General features: G+C 42.9%; 1 protein-coding gene across 1 annotated transcript in view; it reads right to left on the minus strand.

Annotated features, from left to right (window-relative positions):
* Nucleotides 1-7,238: 7,238 nt before the first annotated feature.
* Nucleotides 7,239-15,963, minus strand: part of tbc1d16 (TBC1 domain family, member 16) — a 162,124-nt gene continuing 153,399 nt past the window's right edge. Inside the window, exon 12 of the mRNA XM_039740410.1 lies at nucleotides 7,239-8,827. Within this exon, the coding sequence (XP_039596344.1) occupies nucleotides 8,582-8,827 (246 nt within the window). The 3' untranslated portion in view covers nucleotides 7,239-8,581. The remainder of the gene's footprint in view (nucleotides 8,828-15,963) is intronic.

The following is a 15,963-nucleotide window of genomic DNA, read 5'->3' on the forward strand; positions in this document are numbered from 1 at the left end:
GTGTGCCACTGAACTGGTTGCCGGTTCAGTTCAAGGTGTGACCCCCCAAATCAGTCACCTAACTGGACTGTCCTGAAGTCAAGTTGTATAAAAGTGCCAGCCACATGTATTAATAATAAATAAAGGAGGGCGACATGATGGCGCAGTGGTAGCGTTGCTGCCTCGCAGTTAGAAGACCAACGTTCACTTCCCGGGTCCTCCCTGTGTGGAATTTGCATGGGGTTTGCTGCCTCCCACAGTCCAAAGACATGCAGGTTAGGTGCATTGTCCCTAGTGTGTGCATGGTGTGTGTGTGTGTGCCCCGTGGTAGGCTGGTGCCCTGCTCGGGGTTTGCTTCCTGCCTTGCACCCTGTGTTGGCTGGGATTGGCTCCAGCAGACCCCCGTGACCCTGTAGTTAGGATATAGCAGGTTGGATAATGGATGGATAAATAAAGGAGCATCTTCTCTGCCATGGTAAACACTTTTTATTAATGTGTGAAGAGCAGCCTTTGTTCAAGATGATTTTAGCAGCCTTCACACTCTACAAGGATTTTCAAAAGCCTGCAATGGACAAAAGACTGAGACCCGCCTTGCAGATGACAAACATCTGACAGTCACCTATCAACTGGTCCCACCTTGCTGGCTCTTCTAAGAAACTGAGTGTTCGCTCAGACGTCCCCACCAATGTTCACTCGGGACCTCCTGGTTGGCTGCGTGCAGATACAAGCTAATTAAAAATAACTAAGAAGATCAAAGTCGGGTTTCGCGGCAGCGTTCAACCCCGGTGATCTCACCATCTTGCTCGTCCTTGTGGTTTCACATGGCCGGCCTGCTACAGGTCTGAAAGGTTAAACCACAGACTGCCTCCTGAACCTCTTCACCTCCTGCTCTAGCAAGTGCACTGGCCGCTATAAACTGCAAAGGCCATCTTGAAAAGCATGGGGGGCTCACATTTCTGGATATTAGTCACCCTGCTACCAGCGTTGGAAGGGAAATGATGTGGGTGGGTTTAGCTAATTACAGTATGGGGTGGAAGTTAGGGGGCAAGATGATTCCAAACGGGTGCCAAGCGGGTGTGTGTGTGTGTGTGTGTGAGTGGGCTGCCACTCTTTCCATGTAACATCATCAGTTGTGTGTGTGGGGGGGTTGGAAATAAGAAGGGGCAAAGCCTGTAGGTGTATTGTTTGTAAGTTTGAAGAATTAAAATCGAAAATGAATGATTAAAGGAAGAAAAGAGCAGGCGTGATCCGTGTGGATTTCCTGCTATGGCTGAGCCCCCTGAACGCCGAGTTTGGGATGTCTTATTATGTACAGAGAGATTTGACAGGGAGACCCCCATTTAATGAATTATAGTAATCCAGAAGTGAGGTCAATCAAAAACAAAAGGCAATTTGAAAATGATGCGGTATCTGCAACGGAAAGAAGCCGATGCAATACAACACGTTTGTGATGGCTTATGGGTAATATGAACACACACAGTGCTCTCCCGTTAGTCCAGTTGACCCTGAGGTCAAATGAACATGAATGCCCCACTGTGGGACTGTACCAATTGTTGTCCGGTGTGACATAGTCAGAATTCTTAGGATGCAAAAAGTTGAACCTGCCGGAATTCGCCAATGGATGTTGGCTCAGTAAGAAAGCGAAAGCGGCAGAACTCGACGAAAAGTTTAGGAGTGGGGAGAAACGGCAAGTGCAACCACCGAAGCTCAAACTGGTCGACCATCGACATCAAAGTCGCGCACACAAACCCATGTCGACACGGCGAAGAAGACTGGCAGATCACGTTGTCCACTGTTGCTGCACACCCACATATCCGCTATGGATCTGCCCACATCACAATGCACAATGACTTGGGGTACCAGAAAGTCTGTGCACGATGGGTTACTGATCTGCACGGGCCAACGTCCTTCGGTGAATTTCAGCATACTTTACAGAAGGCACTCGCCATGTCAGGATGGTCGCCCAGCTCGAGCTTTGTCCATTGCACTTGTTCATCCTCCTGTTAACCTTTCTACCCATTCATCAGCTTTCCATTGAGTCCTGCTGTTTTCACTTCTGTGAGTTCATGTCCTTTGTTGAATTTTAGCAGACTTTATAGAAGGAATTGGCCATGTCCAGGTGGGTTTGTGTTTGTGAAATTGATGGTTGCCCAGCTCGAGCTTCGTCCATTGCACTTGTTCCTTCTTCAGTAAACCTCTCTATCCGTTCATCAGCTTTCCATTGATTCCTGCTGTTGTCATTGCCATGAGCCAACATCCTTCAGTGAATTTCAGCCGACTTTACAGAAGGTGCTCGCTGTGTCCAGGTGGATTTTCTGAGCGCGATGTTGATGGCCACCAAGCTCGAGCTTCATCAGTTGCACTTTAAACTCTTCTACCCGTTCATCAGCTTTCTATTGAGTCCTGCTGTTTTCATTTCAATCAGACAACATCCTTTGGTGAATTTCATCAGACTTTATAGAAGGAATTGGCCATGTCCAGGTGGGTTTGTGTACGTGATGTTAATGGTCGACTGGCTCAAGCTTCGTCGATTGCACTTGTTCTTCCTTCTTTAAACGTTTCTACCCGCTCATCAACTTTTCATTGAGTTCTGCTGTTGTCACAGCCATGAGCCAACATCTTTTGGTGAATTTCAGCCGACTTTACAGAAGGTCCTCACCGTGTTGGGGAGGGTTTGTGTGCATGTTGTTGATGGTCGAGCAGCTTGAGCTTCATCAGTTGCATTTTAAACTCTTCTGATCGTTCATCAGCTTTCCATTGAGTCCTGCTGTTTTCACGTCCATTAGCCAACATCCTTTGGTGAATTTCTCAGACTTTACAGAAGGCACTCGCCATGTCAGGGTGGGTTTGTGTGCGCGATGTTGATGGTCGACCGGCTCGAGCTTCGTTGATTGCACTTGTTCATCCTCCTGTAAACCTTTCTATCCGTTTGTCAGCTTTCCATTGAGCCCTGCTGTTGTCACTACCATGAGCCAACATCCTTCAGTGAATTTCAGCAGGATTCATGCCCACCCAAAAAAATGTCACTACAGCACATCGTTCGACAATGCAGTGGTGCGTCCATGTTCATTTGACTTTGGCTTCAAGTAGACTAACTTGCTGCACTCTTCCTGTTCAAATTCCCCATAAGTCTTTGTGAACGTCTTATATTCTGTCAGCTTTTACCCGTTGCGGTTACCACATAATTTTAAAATTACCTTTGCTCTTTGATTTACTCTTGTAAAAGCAGGAATTAGGATTTCTGCATCATGGAACGTAATTGAAGAGGCTGTGACAGGCGATGTTACCCAAGTGACAGAGAGCTTGGAAAGAGAGTATGGGATCAAAAATAGCACCAAGATTACGAAGTGTAGTACCAACTAAATTGAGAGAGAAAGCAGCGACCTTTGAAACAGCAGCCCTTGGACCCTCTCAACATGGCGTCTGTTTCGGGGGCGACGCTACCTTCAGCTTCCAAAACTCCATTTATAAACGTTTAGGAGTTGGAGCGGTCACTGGAGAAAAGAGAAGTATTTCAGGACTGGAAAGTTACACATTGGACTCCAATCTTTAAGAAGGGAAACAAAATAAATCAGTCAGTCAGTCATTGTCTAACCCGCTTAGTCCTGAATGGGATCACGGGACGGTGCTGGAGCCTATCCCAGCTAGCAAAGGGCACAAGGCAGGAACAAACCCCGTACAGGGTGCCAAGGTGACAAAATAAATCATCCTGGTAATTATTGACCACTAAGTCTTACTTCTGCACCAGGTGTGCGATACGTTTGTTTCCATTTCTTTTTGTTTTTTCAACTACAGCACAGGCAGGTGTTGGTGTCAGCGGTGGGATTTCAACCATCATCCGCAGGGTCTGAAAGTCCACAGCCTTAACCACTACACCACACTGCCTGTCATTTGAATTTTACAAGTCAGTTGTCATCTCTTCATGATTATTTATTGTCTCTGTTATGGATCTAAAAGGTTTTTGGAACCTTCATGAGAATGCGTTTTTGGGTACCATTTATAGTCTGAGGAACCACCGGGGTACCTTTATTTTGAAAAGTGCAGAAGATGATTTGGTTCAAAAGATAATAATGAGATGGCAGCAATTTACCGTCAATTAATGTGACAACTAAGCGATTTCTGTCAATATTAACTAGTAACAGCTCCTTAATACCAGCAAACATGGCCATTTTCACGTTAAAAGAATGTAAATTTGATGCATAAAGTTAGCGTATAATAATAATCTGTTGTCTGATGTTTGAGTTCGGTTTGTTACCAAGTTGAATTATCCGATTGGTGTCCGCTCAGATATTTGTGAAGCTCTTTGAGGACTTTGGAGTGTAAACGGCAGCTCCTGATGGCTCCGCAGTCACCTCGTATTCGTTCTCTCGCTCGTGACTGCCGCCTCCCCGCACCTCGCGTTTATTTTTCTATTGCGCTTCTGGTTTTCTTGAGACCGCGCCGGTCCGTCACAGTGAGGGCATGCAGGGGGAGAGTTAATGGCCTCTCCTGTGACCGACGATCAGCTCGGCGCAGTCCCAGCGCTCGTTGTTTACCTGAGCGAAGTTACATCAGACTCCTCGTGATGGCGGTGGCCCCTGAAGACGAGACACACTTGCACTGCAGTCTGTTTTTCCACCAGAAGACCAGAGCAAGGACCAACCTCCAGCTGGGCACCGTAATTATATTACAGTTATGAAGGGACACACACACACAAAAATAAAAATAAAAAATCAAGCAGTGGGTGACATAACACGACATGGAGTGAGGACGTCAACAAGCTGGCTGTACGGGGCATCATCTTCATCGTACAGTAAAGAGCACAACTGCGCAACAACGGCCAAATACAAACGGGGTCTGGTGTGAGTCTGAACATTCCTATAGATCCTTCCGAAAAAGAATACACTAATTATTTAGTGAATAACACACGTAATTCAATCATAATCCACTCGTGTAAATTAACCGTTACAAGCAAATCATCACTGAAGTTATCGTGAATAAGCAAATGTGACATCACCCGTGAATTTCAAAGCAGAACATCGAGGCCCTCCTTACGGTCAACACTCCCTTTAATCAACCCATCCCACAGAAATACACACACTACACCCTGACACAATCACACCATTAAACCTGAACGCCCCGTGGAATCTTAAGGTCCGTCCTTAGAGCTCCGCCTCACCTCAGATATGCGGGCGTCCTGGGGCGTCTTCAACCGGAATTAAAAGCCACGCGGTCCCCAAATCGACCCCCGACTGGTCATTAGGATTGGCCAGACTTAAAACGCAGCTCTCTCGTTAATTTAGAGCCGTTCAAGGAAACAATCAAAGCGATACATCGGTAAATGCCCCCCTCGGGACTAACAAAATATTATCTGTCAATCTGTCCATTTATCAAATAGTATCTTTCTTATCTAGCCCTATATAATCTATTATAGAATGCCTTTCTTATCTGTCCCTTACATAGGACATTTTATAGGTGTCGATTATATAGAACATCTCATATTTGTGTCTGTCTCCCAATTTATCTATTATATATAGTACATTTCGTATCTATCTATCTATCTATCTATCTATCTATCTATCTATCTATCTATCTATCATATAGTGATTTTCAAATTTATCAATCAATCAAATGGAACCTTCATATCTATCTATTATATAGTGCCTTTTATATTTGTCTATCAAAAAACAGAAACACCGCTCAGTTAATATCAGCATAAGCAGGATGAAGTGCAACAGCCTCAGTTCTCCCTTGAATTCTTTTAAGAATGAGAGGGGTGGAAATCAACTTTGCACTTTGTGAACCCAGAACTTCCTCAAAGGTTTCAATGATGCTTATAGATCAGGTGATGGTGGAGACCATGGAAGGTACTAGAGTTCATCTTGGTCTTCATGAAACCATTCTATCTATCTATCTATCTATCTCTCTAATACTGACTATTATACCAAATTCTATCTTTTCATTATATAGTCCATCCATCCATCCATTTTCTAACCCGCTGAATCAGAATACAGGGTCACGGGGGTCTGCTGGAGCCAATCCCAGCCAACACAGGGCACAAGGCAGGAACCAATCCCGGGCAGGGTGCCAACCCACCGCAGTTTCATTATATAGTGCCTTTCATTATCTATCTATCTAAATCCTGCCTACTATACCAAATTCTCTGTCTGTCTTTTCATCATATAGTGCCCATCATTATCTATCTATCTATCTATCGATCGGTCTATCTATCTATCTAATCCTGCATACTATACCAAATTCTATCTATCATTTTATCATATAGTGCCTTTCATTATCTATCTATCTAAATCCTGCCTACTATACCAAATTCTGTCTGTATCATTTTATTATGTAGTGCCTTTCATTATCTATCTGTCTCATCATATTAATATGCCAAATTCTCTGTCTGTCTTTTCATTATATAGTGCCTTTCATATCTATCTATCTATCTATCTATCTATCTATCTATCTATCTATCTATCTATCTATCTATCTAAGACCTCTTTGATAGCTCCTAAGGTCTGAGATGTGGTCCACATGTCTAAAGCCTGGCATTTCAGGTGTCATCCTTTTAAATCTGTGCCATTCAGCCCTGACATTTCTTTCAGCCATTTACTCCTGGATCATCGACAGTCAGACCACACTCACATAGACTTGGCAGATGACCTCCATTGTTTTTAACTGGCCTGCAGTGTACAATCTAAAGGTGAGGCCAGTCAAGAGGGTGAGCGGGATGAACCAGTTCACTGGACCACCCAGTGCTTTTAAGTGGCTGTATCTGATAGCTCCTTCTGGCAGGTGTCAGCTGAGAATCCAGTGAGCTCAATGTCCATCAATCATACAGTGCCTTTCATATCTAATTTATCTGGTAGTTTATCATTTAACTTTGAAATTTAACTTTTACAGAATCTGAAGAGACATAGAAATATTCTAAAAAAGCAATGCCAACCCCTTTAAACCCACCCACGTTTTGCAAGTAGCAAGACAAGACTTGGGATGTGACTCAAGACGAGAGGGCAGTCCGAGTGAGGCGCTATAATGGCGCATTCCTGTAAGTATGAAGGAGCCCCCGCAGCTTTTCTTGACTCATTTTTGTTCTTTGCTGGCATACCAAGTCCACCCTGAGTGTATTAAAAGTCACTTGAGGACCTTTTGCAGTCTTCCCCAAATTAAAATGCTTTCATTTTCTCAATTGTGTATTTACAGGAGTTCTCTCACTCATTCATTCATTCACTTTTGGGTCGACGACATAAAATATTACAACGTGAGATACAAAAGGCTAAAATTGTGAGATTTTATTGAATACAATTTCAGCAGAATCCTCTACCTTCACATCCTATTTGTGTTTCCCTGAATATATATATATATTTTTTGCAAATTATTTCATCCTACAAAGTTTGATTGAATATTTACCGTTGCTTCATTTACTTCCCTTGGAATCCAGCCCTTTGGATTCTTTCCTTCATATCACATTTATTTATTTTTATTGCACAACATAAAGGTCTAAAGCCAGTTGCTCTGTGCTTCTTGTTTTTTTACGCGTCCCTTCCTTCTGATGTGGATGCCAAAGCTAAATGAAGAATTCCTGTCTCCAAACTGAGAAGCGTCCAGCGAGGACACCGGATTTGCTCGTACAGAAGGGGACAGTCTATTGCGTATTTAAAGTTTACTTCATCGAAAGTAAAAAACCACATGAAATACAAAATCATAACTCAAAATGACCAAGCAGTAACCTTTAAAAGCTTGTGCAAGTTTTCCTGATAATATTACCCTTGATTTCCTTAAGCCAAGTACGCTCTGTCGAGAAAAAATAAAAATGAATCGTTGAAAAAAATAATAATAATAATAATAATAAAGAGGACACACCGATGTCAGTACAGAACAATATCCCCCAGTGCACTTTTCCCCCCTTGTTCCCCGGTTTTTTCGTAATTTATTAACACAGCAGGTAAAACCTGTGGACTATACAAGTCGGGTTCCGACTCGACCAAACAGGACGCACCTTTCAGCCGGTGTCCCCTGATGCACAGTAGTGTGGCGAAGGCGACACGTTTTTGCCCGTTACTTATTACGAAAGTCGTAACCATCCCTGTTTATTACTTACACGAGAAAAAGTCATTCCAGGACCCTTTTCATTGAAGAAAGTGTTTGTGTTCACTCAACACAATTGCAGGCCAAACAAGCAAATAATTAGGTGTAACTGCCAGCAGAAACAGGAATATCGTGTTCTCGATGGCCCAACGCTTTCAAAGAAGCTTTGCTGAATGTTACACAACGATCAAAAGTGAAGCACGTGGCCGTGACGTGACGTGACATGACTTTTCCTTGCACCATCTCCCTTTGAGTAGTGACGTTTTTTCCGATCCTCACTCCATCAAAGTTGCTCTTCATGCGTCTCCATTCTTGCCAAACCTGAGAACGTGGGGTTTACCGTAAGCCTCTCTCTTCTCGGAATCACGAGCCCGCGTCCTGTTCTGCTCGAATAAAAAGCACTGTGGTGGAATGAAAAGCTTTCAGTCTCTCCATATGACCTTTGGTTTTCTTTTTTTTTTTTAAACTCAAAACATTCAGGAAGAATATTCCAGATTTTAAAGGTTGGGATCGCGGTGCCCAAATGTTTAAGCTACTTTCGAAAGTTAAAGATATCGCGTGTTTTGGACCCCCGTTTTCCCTCATTGGCTTGCTTCTGGGAGGTTTGCTCAATGGTTCCCCCGTACGGGCAGCTCTCCAATTCAGGGTGGTTCCCAGAGCACTCCACAGCCGGGATGTAGCGGCTATCCCACATCCCCGGGCCGCACAGCTTGCACAAGTCGTGGAGACTGCAGGGTATCCTGGGAAAAAGGCGAAACTGGTAAAGCAAACTTCTTGCCTGCAACAGATAACAAAAAAAAGGAAGTGCAAATTAAGAAGAAACATGGAAGAGTTCATAGCTGCAAAAATAAAAGCATCCCAACAGGCAAATGAAGTGCGGCGAGTTGGAGTCTGGACACGTTATCTACACTGTTAAAAATATATCCTGCATGTGTGAAAAATAATAACAAAAAATAGCTAATTATATGCAAAATAATCATTACTTTAATCAATAAAAATGTATTTTACGCTTTTTATTGATTATTTAACTCTAATTCAATAAAAAAATTACAGTCATATGAAAAAGTTTGGGAATCCCGCTCAGCCTGCATAATAATTGACTCTCCTTTCAACAGAAAAGATACCAGTGGTGTGTCTTTCATTTCCTAGGAACATCTGAGCACTGCGGTGTTTTCCGAACAAAGATTTTTAGTGATACAGTATTTAGTTGTATGAAATGAAATCAAATGTGAAAAACTGGCTGTGCAAAAATCTGGGTCCCCTTGTCATTGTGCTGATTTGAATGCCCGTCACTGCTCAGTGCTGATTACTTGGTTGGATGAGCTCATTAATCCTTGAACTTCACAGACAGGAGCGTCCAATCATGAGTTGTAAAAGGTATGTAAGGTGGTCAAGTGCAAGTTGTGCGTCCTTCCCTTTGACTCTCCTCTGAAGAGTGACAGACAGCATGGGATCCTCAAAGCAACTCTCAGAAGATCTGAAAACAAAGATTGTTGAGTCTCCTGGTTTAGGGGAAGGCGACAAAAAGACATCTCAGAGGTTTAAACTGTCAGCTTCAACTGTAAGGGATGGAATCAGGAAATGGAAGGCCACAGGCACAGTTGCTGTTAAACAACAACAACATTTATTTACATAGCACATTTTACATGATGAAGAAAGAGAAAAAAGACAAAGTAAGAATTCAAATCAGAGAACACTAAATAACATAGAATAAAAGTAAGGTCCGATGGCCAGGGAGGACAAAAAAAAAAAAAAAGTTGGAGAAAAAAAATAAAATCTGCAACCGTTCCAATGCCACAAGACCACCCAGCCCCCTCTAGGCATTCGACCTAACATAAATGATCAGTCCTCATTGTATTCAGGGTTCTTATGGAAGGACTTGATGATGACTGTCACGTGGACTTCGCCAGTGCCAACCCAGGTCTGGCAGGCCAAGACAAATACAGGAGTGGCATATGCAGAGGCAGGATTATGAGAATAGTTACAGACAACCCACAGATCACCTCCAAAGACCTGCAAGAACATCTCACGGCAGATGGTGTATCAGTACATCGTTCTACAATTCAGCACAATTTGCACAAAGAACATCAGTATGGCAGGGTGATGAGAAAGAAGCCCTTTCTGCACTCGCGTCACAAACAGAGTCACTTGTTGTATCAAATGCTCATTTAGACAAGCCAGACAAAATGCTTTGGACTGATGAAACAAAAATTGAGTTATTTGCTCAAAACAAAAAGTGCTTTGCATTGCAGAAGAAGAACACCGCATTCCAAGAAAAACACCTGAAGCCTACTGTCAAATTTGGTGGAGGTCCCATCATGCTGTGGGGCTGTGTGGCCAGTTCAGGGACTGGGCCCTTGTTAAAGTTGAGGGTCGCATGAATCCAACCCAATATCAACAAATTCTTCAGGATAATGTTCAAGCATCAGTCAGAAAGTTGAAGTTACTTAAGCAGGGGTTGGATATTCCAACAAGACAATGACCCAAAACACAGTTCAAAATCTACAAAGGCATTCATGCAGAGGGAGAAGTACAATGCTCTGGAATGGCCGTCACAGTCTCCTGACTTGAATATCATCTAAAATCTGTGGGATGATTTGAAGCAGGCTGTCCATCAAATTGAACTGAACTGGAGAGATTTTGTATGAAGAATGGTCAGAAATACCTCCATCAGAGTCCAGACACTCATCACAGGCTATAGGAGGACAGCGTCGAGAGGCTGTTAGATTGGCAAAAGGAGGCTCAACTAAGTGTTGATGTCATATCTCTGTTGGGGTGCCCACATTTATGCACCTGTCTAATTTTGTTATGATGCGTATTGCATATTTTCTGTTAATCCAATAAACTTAATGTCACTGCTGAAATCCTACTGTGTCCATAAGGCATGTCGAATATTAAAAGGAAGTTGCTACTTTGAAAGCTCAGCCAATGAGAAACAAAAATCCAAAGAATTACGAGGGATTCTCAAACTTTTCATATGACTGTAAGAATAATGTTAACTTATTATTTTTCTTTAAATGTAAACATTTTGTTATAACTTATGTTCAGTAAAAAAAACCATACTGTGAACTGAACACATTTAAGTTAAGTTAAATTTAATGACACTGCACGTCCTCTCACATCGATTTCTTGGTCTTTACAGCAGCACGTTCAGCTGTAACTTATTATCCATAATAAGAGCTGTTTTACTATGAATGTGTAAGTATAAAGCCTATTAATTCTGTAATGAATAACTAGTATTTCATTTCGTACAGTTACAGACGTAAGCAGTTGTTGTTTTCACAAAACCTTTCCCTTCATGTGGGAAACATGGCGAGCAAGTTAGCACCTTTTTAACAACCTACCTTGTTGGTTTGCTTACAAAATCAAAATAGTTATGTATGTTCATTTTTTTTTTTTATCGTTTAAAACTACTGTTTTACACAGAAAAAGAAAAATGACACTTTGAGATAAGTTTGAGAACGATATGGCGTTTGTCCTAAACTACGGCCTGTAAACAACATAATAAGACGTTATTTGACCTCTTATTTGATTCATGTTCTGCATAGGTCATGTATATTCTGGTTAATTTTTTACACCGTGATTTATTTAGTAATGCAAAAAAAAAAAAAAACTGTTGTGATTTCCTATGTCGTATTTTATTGCAGGATTTTTTGCTATCGCATACTGAAAAGTAGTGGAAAAGGCGGCCATTCATTTAAGCGGATATGCTGGCGTAAATGCGGGAAGTGTTTGAAGAGCGGCACATAGACATATATAGGTAGACGGCGCATTCACTGTGTTGTCCAGTTGACACGATACGTCAGCATGTCCGCCATATCGCGAGTGGCAAAAGTGCCATTTAAACTAATACAGGTAGACGTGGAAACCGGGTTTTCTGGTGAAAAACAATAACGTTTAAAACAGTATCATTTACATAAAACAGATTTTGGCAAATCGTTTACATGCAATTATTTATATCCATTTATCTATACTAATAAAAGGCAAAGCCCTCACTCACTCACTCACTCACTGACTCATCACTAATTTTCCAACTTCCCGTGTAGGTAGAAGGCTGAAATTTGTCAGGCTCATTCCTTACAGCTTTCTTACAAAGGTTGGGCAGGTTTCATTTCGAAATTGTACGCATAATGGTCATAACTGGAACTTATTTTTCTCCATATACTGTAATGGACGTTAGCTCGATGGCCGTGGGGGGCGGAGCTGCGTGTGCCATCATCACGCCTCCCACGTAATCACGTGAACTGACTGTGACCGCAGAACGTAGAAAAGAAGGAAGAGCTCCCAAAGAGCGCTAAAGAAAAACGCCGCAAACTTTATTCGCAAGATACAAGTTTAATGAGAAGACACGAAGGTATAAACAAGACTTTGGATCACTTTGTAACGGAGTTCAAATTGCTGTAGCAAGAAACTTTTAAGTGCCGGGTCTTAGCTAACATTAAATGAAGCCGTGGACATGGCAACATCACACAAGAGAGCAGCTCACGTGAACTGACTGAACGCAGTACGAGTGATCACTTCCATGCATCAAACCTGTTCATAAAACGCATTACACAATTGACAAGGTGATGGCTTTATGTGTCGTTCGTTTATAAAACAGCGGAGAGGCTGTGTAAAGGCTGCTTCACAAAAAACCAGCGGAGCGTCTTATATGAGAAGGCAGTCAGCTAAAGAAGGGAATCAATAAATATCTATAATCGTAATAAATGAACAAAAAATAACGTGCAAGCCGAGGATTAAATAAAGGAAATGGGTACCTGAACAGTAAAGTAAGTCTCGAATAGCTACACAATAACTATAAGAATCGTAATAAACGAACAATAAAACAGTACAGAACCGCGAAGCAAGGAGAAATGATGGCCTTATATGACGTTTGTTTATAAAGCAGCGGAGAAACCGTGTGAAGGCAGCTACACAAAAAAACAGCAGAGCGCCACACTCTGAATGTATTCCTGGCATCACCGTTATACCCTCTGATCTCCCATTTCAATTCAAATGCCTCCAATTTCCAGTAAGGCTCAGCTTCGCGATGACAATTAAGAAGTCTCAGGGACAGACACTACAAAAGGTTGCCATTGATTTGAGGCAACATTGCTTTCCTCCTGGACAAAACTATACGTTGCATTCTCAAAAGTAAGCTCAGTGCACAGCTTGGTCATATTACAACCGGACTGCTGAACTGACAACGTGCGATACAAAGAGATCCTTAACAGATAGTTATTGGGATATTTTCCCTCAGTTTAAAAAGGTTTTCTTTTCTTCTTAATAAAAATTTAAAAGCAGTTCTTCGTCGCTGTGAAGCGCGGGGATTTTGTTATATACAGTATATATATTTATATGTAGATATATATGTATGTATGTATGTGTATATATATATGTGGATATGTATATATATATATATATATATATATATATATATATATATATGTGTGTGTGTATATATATATATATATATATATATACAGGTATGTGTGTGTGTATGTATGTGTATATATATATGTTTATTTATAGATATATATATATATAGATATGTGTATGTGTAGATATGTGTATATGTATATATGTTTATATGTGTGTGTGTGTGTGTATATATATATATATATATATATATAATTCACTAATGCAAGACAACCATGAAAAGCACGCCGGAAGGGGCGGGGATTCACTAAGCCGCCGACAAGTGAGACACCTATGGCGCACGCAGGAAGGAGCCACGCCCACCAACTCCATAACCATTGGATATGACGACAACTCGCAGGGCCACGCCCACGAAGTCAGCGCGAGGACACAGAAAAAGTGGCGTCATTTATATTCGTCTGTCGTGGAGGCCACATGCGGTGCAGGTCTGGTTAATGCCATGTTCATGTCATGCACCTCCGAGCTACGTTGACTGTTCATAGAGGCGTGTTTCTCGCGGAGGTGAATCGCCATATGCAGCATGTGAAACGGTTTGCGAGGGGTATCCCATGGGATCCTTAAAACATTCCTTTACAACGGAGATTAAAACACAATGAAGTAAGCAGTCTACGAGTTTTCGGTTACAACGCATGACCGCTTGCACCATAGCAAACTGTTTTACACTACATACAGCAATTACGCATCCGCGACAAACATGCGTCTTCTTAGATGCTCCTGCAGGAACACAGAAGACGTTTTCCTGCCCACCAACACTCCTTTTCACTGGCCCGGTCTACCCTCGCTCTCAACGCATTCACACTGCCTACCCATGTGCCCTGACGCAAAAACTCACCGACCACCCAGTTAGCCCCTTTCGTCTGTGCAAGGAGTCCACATGCACGTCTAAGCCACGTTGACTTTTCATTATTCTTTTCGGTTTCGACACCAACGCGTCCACCATGAAAACCATGCGAAAGGAACAATGAAGCCCCGCCCACAAACTCTACCCCTCCTCCCACGTGCTCAGGAACGCACCTCAGACCACTGCCCGCCAAATCAAACAGCTCATCAAACACCTACTCACTCGCTTTGGTCTGTGCTGCGGTCCAAACCCAGCTGTGAGCCACGTTGACTATTCTTTTGCCCTCCATGGCTACCGCTTCAAATGTATTTCATGGAAACAACACTTCTTTCAATGTTATAGAAATTCCTGCTTCAGGTAACTGTTTGTTTCTGTCAGTCGGGTTTTTTTGGAGAAATGTCATTGACGAAACTGTTGCTCATAGCAAACTGTTTTACACGCTACATACAGCAATTCGCATCCGCGACAAACATGCGTCTTCTTAGATGCTCCTGCACTTTGTACACACCCCGTGGTGGGTGTCTTGGTGGATTATATGTAGAAAGGCAGCCAAAACCGCACAGAGCAATGAAAAGTCTTCGTGAGTCACAGGTAGGGTTACCACTTTTAATACAAACAAATAAGGGACGCATACTGCAGCGGGGGCCACATCCCTTGGGGGCCAAGACCACGGAACGCGCAATTTCATTCTCAAATACGGACGATTCCGTATTTTAAACGACGGTGGCAACCCTAGCCTCACAGGTGCATCTGCACTGTACAAAGACGACAATGTCTCGAGTGACGAGTTTGAGGTGGGCACTTCAGCAGGCGGTGTATACTGAACGAGAAATCAGCAGACTAGCATGATGGAGGGAGCGGAGTGGATGTCGTCCTCCTCTCCTCCCGTTCCACCCTCCGCGCCTGTGCACCGCACAGACGATTGTGTGTTGGTTCGTTCCGTGCATTGGTTAAAACCCAATGAAGAAAGCAGTCTTTAAAAACCAATAAGCCCTGTGCCTCTGTTTCATTACCGTCTCACCTGATTCACCAATGCAGGCCCGCAACAGGCGATCCGGCGTCATTCCCAAGTCTTTGGGTTCGGGGTATGGTTACAAAGCTGAAACATAAAGGAATTGACGGAAGGGCACCACCAGGCGTGGAGCCTTTCGCTTCATTTGACTCAACATAGGAAACCTTACCCGCCCGGACAAGGAGAGGATTGACAGCTCTTTCTCGATTCTGTGGGTGGTGGTGCATGGCAGTTCTTACTTAGTGGAGCGATTTGGATGCTAATTTCAAAACGAGCGAGACTCCGCCTGCTAAATAGTTACACGACCCAACAGCGGTCGGCGTCCAAATTCTTAGAGGGACAAGTGGCTTTCAGCCACGTGAGATTGAGCATTAACAGGTCTGTGATGCACTTGTATGTCCGGTACTGCACGGGCGCTACACTGAATGGATCAACGTGTGTCTACCCGGCGTGGGTAAGCCGTTGAACCGCATTTGTGATGCAGACCGTGGCTTGCAATTGTTCCCCACGAACGAGAAATTCCCAGTACGTGCGGGTCATACGCTCGCACTGATTACGTTCCTGCCCTTTGTAAGGGTCGGGTGACTTTGTGGATTATATATAGAAAAGCACCCAGAACCGCAAAGAACAATGAAAAGTCAAT

The sequence above is a fragment of the Polypterus senegalus genome, chromosome 17 (genome assembly GCF_016835505.1).
Source record: "Polypterus senegalus isolate Bchr_013 chromosome 17, ASM1683550v1, whole genome shotgun sequence".
Lineage (NCBI taxonomy): Eukaryota > Metazoa > Chordata > Cladistia > Polypteriformes > Polypteridae > Polypterus > Polypterus senegalus.